This window comes from Rhagoletis pomonella, unplaced genomic scaffold, assembly GCF_013731165.1.
Source record: "Rhagoletis pomonella isolate Grant_MI unplaced genomic scaffold, Rhpom_1.0 Rhpom_scaffold_00005, whole genome shotgun sequence".
Taxonomy (NCBI): domain Eukaryota; kingdom Metazoa; phylum Arthropoda; class Insecta; order Diptera; family Tephritidae; genus Rhagoletis; species Rhagoletis pomonella.
The window spans coordinates 51,791,262-51,803,710 of NW_023458559.1; the positions used below are offsets into that span (position 1 = coordinate 51,791,262).

The following is a 12,449-nucleotide window of genomic DNA, read 5'->3' on the forward strand; positions in this document are numbered from 1 at the left end:
GATCTGCGTGTTAACGAAAACTTACCACCGGATTACCATGACGTTGATGTTGACGTTTTCTCTCTCTCTATTAACAGCAAATTTGATATGTTTCTACGCACTCTTAATTTCCAGTCGTCCGGCAAGCGTTTATCTTACATAGAGTTGGTGTATGCACCTTATAAACTTCTGGCCTTCGTGTTTTAATAGCTCAGCTAGCAGGCTGTCATCTGCAGAAACTTTGTTGTTTTTCAGCAGGGTAGTTGCTATTCGTATCTCATCATAGTTAGGGGGGTGAGATATCGCTCACATCAATATCGAATTGTGCTCGAACGCAGCGTGGCCCTACATGCGACATCCTTTAATCTGCAGCTTCGTGACATTCCTCATCAGTTGCCAGTTGTTTTTTCGGGCTCGCTGAAGTCCGACTATTTCATCGACGGCCGTACTTAATGCTCTCCGAGAGCAGGTATGCGAGTCAAGTGACGAATAATTTGGCCGTCTGTTGTAATTTCATCTTTTCGCCTTTGCATTGCTGGACTCTCATTTCTTGCTGCCCGCAACATATAGTGGTTCGACTCCATATTTGGCCCTTGGAGTTGGAGCCTTGGTATGTCGGTCTAAAACACTGCAAGCACGCCTTCCGTCCATTACAACATCAACTATTTGGTTTCTCGGATTTTGATCTGGAGACAATCACGTAGTTTTGTGGATCTTTTTATGATAAGCTGGTAACTGTGATTCTAGGTCTTTCAAATTCTAATTTGGCACTTCTATTGATCTCAACCGAACGTTTTTCCAATTATATGCAAAAAATTAAAACCCAGAAAAAAGCTTTTCCAAACGTTCTTACCCCCTTAAGTTGGTAACCTTTCTTTAATCCCATTTTGTGACTCTACGCACAACGGAACCGGATTAAAATCTTTGAATCACCAAGCTTTGCTTCAAAATACGCTTTGCTTGAAACCAGCTGCAAACAACTAACTACTAAAACCTTTACTCTTAGTATTACTCATCAGTCACATTGCCTCTTTCAGAGAAGAGATACACACTTTTAGGCGAAGAGAGTGATTTCCGCTTGCCGCCTGTACTATGTATCAATTAGATGCAATTGTGTCCAATTGCGAACGATGAGCGCACAAACCGCTTTGAAACGGCCTTTTCCATGTAAGCGTTGGAGCTTGCCAAACCCATTCCAACGGGAATTTATACTAAATACAAAGAAATTAAAATTTAAGAGCGCACTTGCAGGCGTATGAAGGCACCACTACAAGCACAACATAGGCACTTCTCTGCTTTTGTGGTTTTCTTTTTCTTAATTTTTTTCTTCATTGCATTAGAGAGTACGCCGCCACTCACTTGTTGCTCGCAACCAACAGCTGAACCCACAAAGCGCTGCTGCAGCCTATCACCCCCACCGATAGCAGCTCCATCAAAGACAGCCAACACGCGCTCAACTGCCGCGACGGGTTCACTGAGCGCCGTTATTTGTTTGCATGCGCGCGTGTTAGTATCTATGTGTGTGTGTAGGTGTGCTCAAATATGTGAATGTATGTATGTACCCTGTAGTCAAATGTACCAGTTCTAAACTACCTCACAACTAGTATGAACCGCATGCCCAACTAGTCAGCTAACTACCTTGCTTTTTCCATATTTGTATTTTTTTGAGTATTAATTAAAAGGAAAAATAAATACATAAATATTTCAAACTTTCGAACATAAATTTAAATTAATTTTTTTATTAAGTGTTATTGAAAGTAAAAGCATTCAGGTACAATTAATACTATACTTTTTATCTTTTTTAATAATATTAAATATGCAGAAGAAATATTTCAGTTAAAAATAAAATAAATACTTTAGTTCATTTTCGAGAAAACTTAAATAAAAATAAAAGTTTTCATTAAATTAAATTAAGTTCACTAACTTTGCACATTTCAGTCCTTTCATTTAAAAATGTTATAAAAGTAATAATTAACGTGTAAATTTGAGATTTGGATAAGAATAAAATAAATACATAAATAATTCACGCAGTTATTAAATATTCTTATTTTTTGTCTATAGTTTGGCTTGCTTATTGATAATTGAAATTAATCGAATAATTATATTAATCTTGTAATTAAAAAAAATCAAAAATAATTGAAAATGATCTAAAATAACAAAATAATCATTTAATTAAAATTAATGAATTAATTAGAATTTTTAATTAATTATTATTCATTAAAATGGTGCTAATATTGGTATTTTATCATTGCATGGTTATCCAAAAAACATCATTATTTAGCATGTCTGGTATGACTGAATATGTACTCGCTTTAATGATTTACAATATACCCAAATAAAAGTTATAATATTTTGTGTACAACTGTCGAAGTCAAATAAAACCGGGCATTAATAAATCGTTTTGTACTTGGTGCAAGTCTGGTTATTTTCGAACTAGTTCCGTTTCAATCAAGAAATTCTAGTTGTAAACTAGTATTTTTCTTGACTAGTTTGGGTTTTCACTGCAGGATATGTACATTTTTATGGATGTGTTGCATGGATGGGGGAAGGCGGCGAATACATGAGCGTTCGAAAGATAGGCGCGTTTCTTTGCAATGGAACCACCACTGCCAACAATTGCTATATGTAAGTGAGCGCGCGCGTGTGTATTTGTGTGGGTTTTTTCTTTGCTCTGCTGCTTTTGCCGCTGGGGCTGGTTCACATTGAAAAGAATTTCACTGACTGACATTTAGTCTAGTGCCGTTTTTGGTTGCAGTTGTGCGACGAACAGTCACCGGAAAAATATTAAAAAATTATCTGAAAGAGAGAGAAAAATTAATAAAAAAAAAGTTTGTTATTGAACATTATATTAAAAATATTTAAAAAGAAGAGTATTCATATAAATCAATTAATGAAAAAAGTTTACCAAACAAACTCTATAAGTCAACGATATTTAACAATAAGAACTTGTATGTAAAAATTGGGTGCCGATAAGTTGTATCGCTAATTAAAAAGGCAGCCGGCTAACAATAACTGATTTCATATAATTTATGTTCGATTAAGTGCAGTCGAACAGAGAGTAAAGAAAATATATGCAAGTTTTTTATTCTTAATACATAATTTTTTTCTGTTGTAAAAATTACAAGCGTGACACATTTTGCATGAGTGTATGTGTGTGCTGGCATTTTGCCCTTTACGGTTTGTGCAACAAAATAGCGACTAATTAAGGCGAAACCCTATGAGCTAATTACAGTGAAATATGTAATTAAATATTAAGTGAAATTCTATGGTCATAACTGCATATGTATGTACATACTTATGTAAGTGTAACGTGTAACACGGTATTGAATAAAGCCTAGAAATAATTAAGGAAATTTACTTAACTGTTAAAAATATACACACATATGTATGTTGATATGTATTTGTAGGAATTTAAAAAATAAAAACACACTCTCATTTCAAGTTCAAAAAGTTTGTTGGAATAACGAAATGTGGACGAAAATTTGCTGAAGAAAACTAAAATGATCATTTGAATGCTAATTGAAAGTTAAGACCAAACAACCAAAATAAAAAAGTAGCATTTATATATTCAATTAAATAAAAATTTTACTAAAAAAAAATTTTGCGAATGGTAAACAAAGCTTGTGAAAAATTAAAAAAAAACAGCAAACATTTCCTTTGGAAGGAAATATGAACGCATAAATACTTATGTACTTATGTAAATGAATATTTTTTTTTTTTGAAAAATTACAATTAACAAATTTTAATTTCGCATTCAGCCGTACATTTATTGGCAGCTGTTGTGCACTGATCGCACGCAAGACCCCATTGCCTTGCAAATTTTCGCATTTTAAAATTGAAAACATTCCGTAATAAAATCAACAAACAATAAAGGAAAACAACAATAATTTTGTTAACACAGAAAAGCTGCAAAAAGTACTGTAAGCAAAACCCTAACAAAAAGTGCGAAAAACAATTAGTTATTGAACTTTGAGTTTGTGACTAAAGCATGTATATATACATATGTATGGATGTACATAAATAAAATTCATATGCCGTCGAGTAATCGATTACATACAGAGTACGCATCACACTCCTCCACCTCCAAAGCCAGCAAATAAGAGGCAATTAATTGCACAGCCTGCTGATTGACCACCCCTCTTTCGCCACTCCATCCAGTGCCAGTGAAGTTCTGCTGCTTTATCTTTGAATATATACATACATATGTAAACAATATTAGATTAGCAACAAGTGCTCACAGAATTGCCAACAAAAAAGGAAAAGCACACAACAGAACACAAAAAGTGGCGGACACGAGAAAAACAAGCAGAAAAGCTAATAGAAGCAGAAGAAGTCAATTTCTCAACAAGTTAACTACAGTCAACTGTAAAAAGCCAATAAATAAAGTGACAACTCAGAAATCAAAAATAATACAAAAGTGCAGTGCAAAAGAAAGATAAATACACATTCCATAGGAAAGGTTGCACCTAAAAATAAACAAAACCGAGAACAAAGATCTGCTGCAAATCAACATAGAACCCAAGTGGCCGTTAAACGCGCAGCAAACCAAATAAACCCAACCAGCAGTCCAACAAGCCACATACATACACACATTTGTATGCATTTACGCCTGCTCTCTGGCCAAACTGCAGTCAAAGTCGAAGGCAAAGTCAACAATTGACGAAGTGACTGATTGACTGATTGACTGACTAACTGCTAGCCACCAGCAGCCGCCAAGTGGAAAAGTATTCATAACCAATTGTTAGCCAACAAACTGCAGGCAGAAGCAATCAATGCTAATAAGAATTTTGTATGCCGTTCTGCTAGGAAAATAAATACATATATGAGTAGTAGAATATAAAGAAAGCAGCAGCTGGCAAATATCGTGAAAAGTTGGCAAACAACAAGAAAAAATAAACCACTTGCATAGACACAGTCAAAGAAAAACATACATACATACATACACAACTCAGTCAACAGTAAATGCTGCACGAATGCAGTTTGCAGTGAGCAACAAGTTGCGACCGTGACAACTGGCAGCTTGCAACAAGTGGCAGGCACAATTTTAGCGGGATTGATGAAGCAACAGGTTGCCAGCCAACAAGTGCCTAGTAGCAGAGTGGCAAGTAACGAGCGACATAAGAGGTATACATACATACGTACGTAAATATAGACCCGTGGAAAAGCAAGGAATGTTGGTGTTGGTGCGTTGTTAGCATTGATGCAACAGTAAATTTTGAGTGAAGAAAAAGACTTGAAAAGCAGTTGTTGTTGAAGCAAGAAAAGTGTTAGTCGAGACAACTGAAACGGCAGCAGCAACAAAGCCATTAGTTTATGCAACCAAACGAGGTGCAATCAGAGCTATAGAAAACGGGTTTTGCAAAAGAGAATTCAAAGAATTTCTGGGTGGTGATTTGAAGAAAAAAAGGAGTGAGTAAGCGCGCACTAAATTGCGACAAAAGTGGTTTCAATTGAATTAAAAAACAAAAACTGAAATGAATAATGCCAAAGCAAAGTTTCAATTTGAAAAAACACAAAAGTTTATATGCATAATTTCAAGCAAAAAATCACTTACCAATTAAGTTTCTCGTTAAAAATAAATAATTAAAAAGTCGTAATATTTGATTAACAAAAAAAAAACGTGAAACATTCTAAACTAGTAATCTTGAAAGTGGCTAATAATAATCTGACAATTCCAGCACAAATGAAACAATTGCTCAATCAAATATTCTAACAACCAAGTACAAACATAATTGCTTTTCCTTGAAAAAAAAATGTATGGTAAATCTTAGATTTAAAGGAAATATTGCGCAACTACACAGTTGAGCTCAAAAAAAGCAAAAAACATCTTAAATGCCAGGGTGGAAAAGTAGGTTAGACTTTTGAACTCGGAACAAAGCCAACGAAAAACTAAAAAAAAAAAAACTAAACACAAAAACGTCAATCACTAAAACCGGCCCCTTCGAACTCGCGCGTACGAAGTTCAAGTTACGAAAAAGCAACAAAAACAAAAAAAAAAATAGCACTTGCAGCAAGACCACGTAGAGACGTGGCTATCAGAAAAGCATAAAAACCAAAAATAAAATACTGACGAAAAGAAAGAAAACCGGCGTCTGCACGATTAAAATCAAACCTAAATACATACATACATATGTACATAAATTGTATGTATAAGAAATAAAGTTATAATCATAATATTCTTAATAAATGACCTCACATATTCACGCTTAACCGCATTCTAGTTACATACATACATACATATGTATACATACGAAGCGATAATTCGAAACCGGTAACTTAAGTGTATGCGAGCAAAGTAAAAAATACATTCAAATCGAACAAGAAATCAAACAAAGAATACATTTTTTATTTTGTTAATGTTTCTACTATTTAAGCAGACCACCAAGTTAAATAAAGGACAAGTGTGCAGTTAAGAAATATATTAAGTGTTAAAAAGGCGGTAAAAAAGAACCAGCACATACTTGACGACCCGATAACGTACTACGACGGTTAAACTCTGCCAAAATCAAAAAAGAGTTCGACGTAAAAGCATCAACTAAAAAGAAAATCAAAGTAAAAACAAAGTAAGAACAACAAAAATGGAAGGATTCTACGATGGTGATTTAAAAGACATTTGGGATTCCGATTTAGATCCGGTAAGTTCGAGCAAAGCTTTTACAATAAAAAAATAATACCAATGTAAAAACTAGACTCGAAAACAACTGAGCACCGGCGCAATCTTTTTATTGATAATACAACTTAAATTTTTTAAATCATTTTTTACGGTTATGTTTGTAGGAAAAAAACTTTTTCGTAAATAAAACAAAGCTGTTGTCCTCCTTTAGTAGTATTTTCCATGGCTATGTTGGATATGTTGAACTTAGTGCCAAAAAAAAAGATTTACTTAGGCGATAACTGTAGTTATATCCTTCCAATAATATTATAAACAGTTCCATTAAATATCTATACCGAATCAACAAAGATATTGTGTACCTACAAGACCTGTTTATGAAAATTACAAATAGGTTTTGTTAAACGGACGTGTTTGAAAGTTCCATACTTCCGGTGAGTGAGTGCCTGGAGGAGAAAGAATAATCAAGGTTCTAACTTGCTATCTCAAATAAAATTAAGGAGGTTTAACTATTTCACCGCCTATCTTTGCCAGATTGGTGAAGTAGCATAACCCCAGGTGTATGTGACGTCTCGACTGCAGTTCTGCGCATACAGTCGACAATTGGCTCCTCCTCATTCTTATCGTGGCATTTGCTATGGTTGGAACATAGTAACATAGTCACAGTGCTTTGCAGATCTATCCAGTTTCAGAATGCCTTCCGTATTTTTCCTATTTAACCACGGCCACAATGTTCTAGAGATGTCACAATCATCTCGTTTAGTGCACCGGCCATTTATAACGACTACACTGTATTGATATTTTTTTTGATATGCCCATCAAACGATGGCTGTATTGAGTTGTCTGCTTCGTTTATTGACATTCATTGAGTTATATATATATGGGCCATCTCATAAGCTGTATCCGTTCATTTTAACATGTTATGTATATAATTACAAATCTGCATAAATGTTTAAATATTTACAGTTTATCTTACTAAGCCAAAATTCTGCTATCGAATTACTTACCGTGTCACCTTTTTATAAAATGAGGTTAAAGATCATACCTGCTATAATAGTTTTAGAAAATGGATTCAAGGCAGCAGCATCTCGGAATGATGAATTTGTATTTTCGTTAGTCAAAACCTGATCGCTTTATCAAAAATCAACAAAGGGATTTTTGGCCAAAAAATTCATTTATTTTGAACTTTGAGACGTCAATCCTCCTGACTAACCACAAAGTCGACCATTTGGTGAGTTTTACTTGTTTACAAAAGCTCGGGTTCGTCTTGTCCACTACTTTAAGCGCTGCTACCATTCAGTAGCGTGGAAATAATAGTTTAAGTATAATCTGAACATCTGTCATTTGGTCGCCATTGTTGTTCTTGCAGGAGTTCGACCTAGTCTTGAAACCTTCCGTAAATCGCCTAATCCTCTGGTAAAATTTTCGTGTGTTTTTCCTGTCGGTCAGCATCTTAAGCTCTTCACACTCACGTATTTCGGCATCTCTCTTCTTATTACGGCAAATACGTCTCGCTTCCTTCTTCAGTTCCCTATAATGGTGCCACATGGCTCGCGTTGCACCCGATCGCAGCGTGGCCCTGTAGGGGGCATCTTTTTCCTCGGCAGCTTTTTGACATTCCTCATCGTACCAGTTGTTCTTTCGGGCTTACTGAAATCGGACAACTTCTTCGGCGGCGGTACTTAATGAGCGGGAAATGTAGTTCCACTGCTCGCGTATGTCGGTTTGTTGAAGAGTGCTCTCAGAGAGAAGGTGTGAGAGTCGAGTGGCGAATAAATTGGCCGTCTGTTGTGATTACAGCTTTTCGACTTTAAGCTTTCCTTGCATTGGTGGGCGCATATATTTTGCTGCACAGAGGCGGGTGCGTATCTTGGCTGCAACAGGATAGTGGTTCGAGTCGATGTTTCGCTCCCGGAGTGTACGTACGTCTAAAACACTAGAAGCGTGCCTTCCGTCTATCACAACATGATCGATTTGGTTTCTCATTTTTCGATTTGGAGACAGCCATGTAGCTTGATGGATATTTTTATGCTGGAACTTAGTACTACATATTACCATGTTTCGGGTCCCGGCTAAGTTGATTAGCTTCAGTCCGTTATCGGACGTTTCGTCGTGGTGGCTGAATTTTCCGACAGTGGCGCCAAAGGCCCCTTCCTTTCCCACCTTGGCATTAAAATCGGCGAGCGCGATCGTGTCGGGGTCAGCGCTCACATGTACCCTCCAAGCGCTCATAGAAGAGATCCTTGGACGCCTCGTCCTTCTCTTCCGTCGGGGCATGGGCGCAGATGAACGAGATGTTAAAGAATCTAGCTTTGATGCTAGACGTTCGTGGGTAGACGTTTGTCCACCGGGATGAACGCCAGAACTCGGCGACGGAGTCTCTCTCCTACCACGAATCTGAATTTGCGCTCCTTTACGTGGCAATTGTATTAGAAGTCACAAGGCTTCACGCTTACCTTTCCTTGCCCCGTCCATCGCATTTGTTTGATGGCGGTGATGTCCGCCTTTGTCTTCCCGAGGACATCAACCAGCTGGGCAGAGGCACCTTCCCCATTAAGGCTCCGGATATTCCAGGTGCATACCTTCAAATCAAAGTCCTTTATACCTTTGCCGCAGTCGTCATCAGAAAAATGAGGTCTCATCCGAGGCTGTTCATTCGTTTTCATTGGACGTCTAACGTGGCGGGACCCAAACCCAGAGCACGCGAAGTTTACGCCTTCTCATCTTAGCTCGCTCCCAAACGGGTGTTTGGTCTTTACCCAGAGGATACGGGGATATAAATATCTGGACGTTGTGAGCTCCGATTTGAACCGTACGCACAAGAATCACTTCTGGCCACTCCCAGGTGAATGACAGTCAAATGTTTTTCTCACTTACGTGCACTTCTGCACACGGAACCATCCTAAAAAAAATGATAGTGTACACCTTGTTCTAATATAATATACGCGATTATTTTCATGAAGAATTTTTTGCATTAATTACTTATGAAAATATAAATCACAGTTTCACACTTAATATAAAGTTTCCAAGAACTCAAAAATTTTCATCAAAATTTTCAACTTTTTTTCAGAATTCCTATAAAATGTTCGAGTATGCAGTTTTATAGCCAATTTTAGTCCAATGAAGTGACAGTTTTATAATATAAAAACTTTAAAATTTATAATTATTTATTCAAACAATTTATAAAAACTTAGATTGTTGAAATATAAAATATCGACGTACTAATGTGTCTCCTTTTTTAGCAATAAATTTCGTTTCGGCTTTTATGATTTCCTCGTAACTTTTCATTCCTATGCCAATGATAAAAACATAAATTTTATAAATATACCCTGCGTAAATATTACATGAAATTTTGCCGCAATTACTTTTAAGTACCTACTTTAAGCATTAAATGCATATGCAACATGCCCGGCAGTAAATTTGTAGCCAAACATATAGAAAATTTAAAGAAAACGAATGCATGCAAATGTAAAGCTTTAAAAATAAAATATGAAACAATGAAACAAATGACTGACTACATCACCAAGCGTTAGCCTGGCGCGGACTCACATGCATGCATTCATTCATTTACTCAATCACTCGCACATACTTGTATGTATGTACATTGGCTAAATGATTGCCTAATTGCAGTTGTTGCGGAATGTTTATTGGCACAACAAATAATGTTTTATATGAACTGGTTGTAATAGCAGCACGCGTATTCCAATGCGGATGCATGCATGTATGTGTGCATATTTAGATCCACACAATTCTATATATGTCTGTAGAATAAGTGGCACTAGCATCCTCTTCATAGCATTTTTGAAGCTATTTTTAACTAGATTACAACATGATTTGCAAAGAAGCAAATTTACACTCTAAAGTGTACGTATTTAGATATGTATGCCTGGGTGTGAAATTGTGCGTGATTGTGGCGAATGACGAGTGCGCGAATATGTGAATGAATTTGATAAGTTCGCCTGTGTATATTATAATTAAGTAAGTGCTTGCTATTTTTCGTTAATATGTATGTATAAGTTAGATCTCGTCATAGAAGAGTAAACATTTATGATTTTATTTTATACATACATACATGTACATATGTATGCATGTATATTTTTTAATGTTTATGTCAATTAAACAAATTAAAAATGTGTCAACATTAAAAATGTGATTGCTTTCGTAAATGAAACATGTACTAAGTCCTTATTCATAAATTTAATTTAAGTGGGACTTTCAATCAAAATTAATAAAAACAAATTCAAAACAGAATCTTGAATATCTAAAAAAAAAACTTAGTGATATGTTTGACTAGTAGCTCTTTTCAATTAAATCCTCCCTATTTAAATCTAAATGAAATTGCTAAGAAAAATCTTTTTTAACATTTTTTATTGTAAGTTGAAATTAAACTATTTTCCCAAACTAATTTTTTTTTTTTTGAAACGGAAAAGTTAAAGTAATAGCTAAGCTTAAACCTAGCGCCGAATATCCAAGATACATTCAGCTCCTGTAATAGATCCTAAAAGTGCCTTGGTAGGCTACTACAGATGTTTAAAATGAGCTAATCTTGTCCGGCCAAAACCGAGAATCACAAAGCATAAGTTCTGAAGTCTCATAGTCTTCAAGGTAGAAACCATACCAATTCGGTGCATTTGAAAACGTATTTGGTTGTGACCAGTAAAATACCCAGATAGTAGCCTGATATCAGTTATTTTTAATATTCTTTTTTTTTTTAACCGGAGAGATAGTAGAAGAGCTTGGTTTTTCTAAGGCTCTTACCGTTTCCCAGTGCCGTACCGTGCCGTAGCTACTCTAATGCGGAACTCGGGGGATGCCAAACTAAATTGCAGCCAAAATTACTTTACCAAAATTTTAAGTAAAAGTACTCGTAATCTAGAATTCATTTCAGCCACCAAATGGTTTTATATGTACATACATATCGATGGTTCTCTGCAATAACGATACAACTCACATTATAACAATTATCAGTAGAGCAAATAAAAATGTTGTTGTTTTTTAATTTAGCAAGAATATGTCTTGCAACGGAAATATTTGTGAAAATTTGCAGCCATTCTGTAAGGAAAATTGGTAAGCCCACAAATTATGACTGCTTTTTTTTAAGATTTAGTAAAAATTAGACTGAAATGGTTATTTTGTTTAAACAAAAAGTTAAAATTAAGTAGTTAAACGAAAACAAGTCCACTGGTATTACTGAATGACGGCGCATTACGAAAAATGTCATTATTTCCTATAAAAACATGACTACATATTGAAGTAGCCCATTGTTACCAATTAATGTCATTATTTCATATAAAAAAACATCACTTAGCGATCGACAATTTTTGGCTTATGCTAATATTCACGATAAATACTAGAACCACTCACAGAGATTCGATCGCAACTGAGACATGTGCTGTTCAGTATTAAGGGTTGCCAACTTCGATTTTCCGGTACAAATGTCCAATTGGGCCCATGTCGGATTGATAACAATTAAACTATACATACATACATATGTCGATGTTCCTTAGAAAAATATGGCTATTTAACAACCTAATTCACAATATAACTTAAATAATGAAATTTTTAGTTGTGTCGTTATTGTCAAGGACCATCGTTATGACTCACCGATAAAACCAAACCATCTAATATCATCGAAAAGTCAACAAGTCAAAGAACTAATTCCACATGCGACCATGTGCATATGCATGTATGTACACATTTACGTATGTATTAAGTATTTAAGTATGTAAGTAAATATTACAAACAATTCAACGAGCAATTAATGATCACTTCACTTGATACGACACCCGATAAATCAGACAATAAGATCAAATAACACACATTTAACAACACATTTTCATTCGAGATATGACTGTTTGAT

General features: G+C 35.4%; 1 protein-coding gene across 1 annotated transcript in view; it reads left to right on the forward strand.

The window, feature by feature from the left end:
• Positions 1-6,549: 6,549 nt before the first annotated feature.
• Positions 6,550-12,449, forward strand: part of LOC118739168 (cyclic AMP response element-binding protein A) — a 149,376-nt gene continuing 143,476 nt past the window's right edge. Inside the window, exon 1 of the mRNA XM_036470353.1 lies at positions 6,550-6,614. Within this exon, the coding sequence (XP_036326246.1) occupies positions 6,558-6,614 (57 nt within the window). The 5' untranslated portion in view covers positions 6,550-6,557. The remainder of the gene's footprint in view (positions 6,615-12,449) is intronic.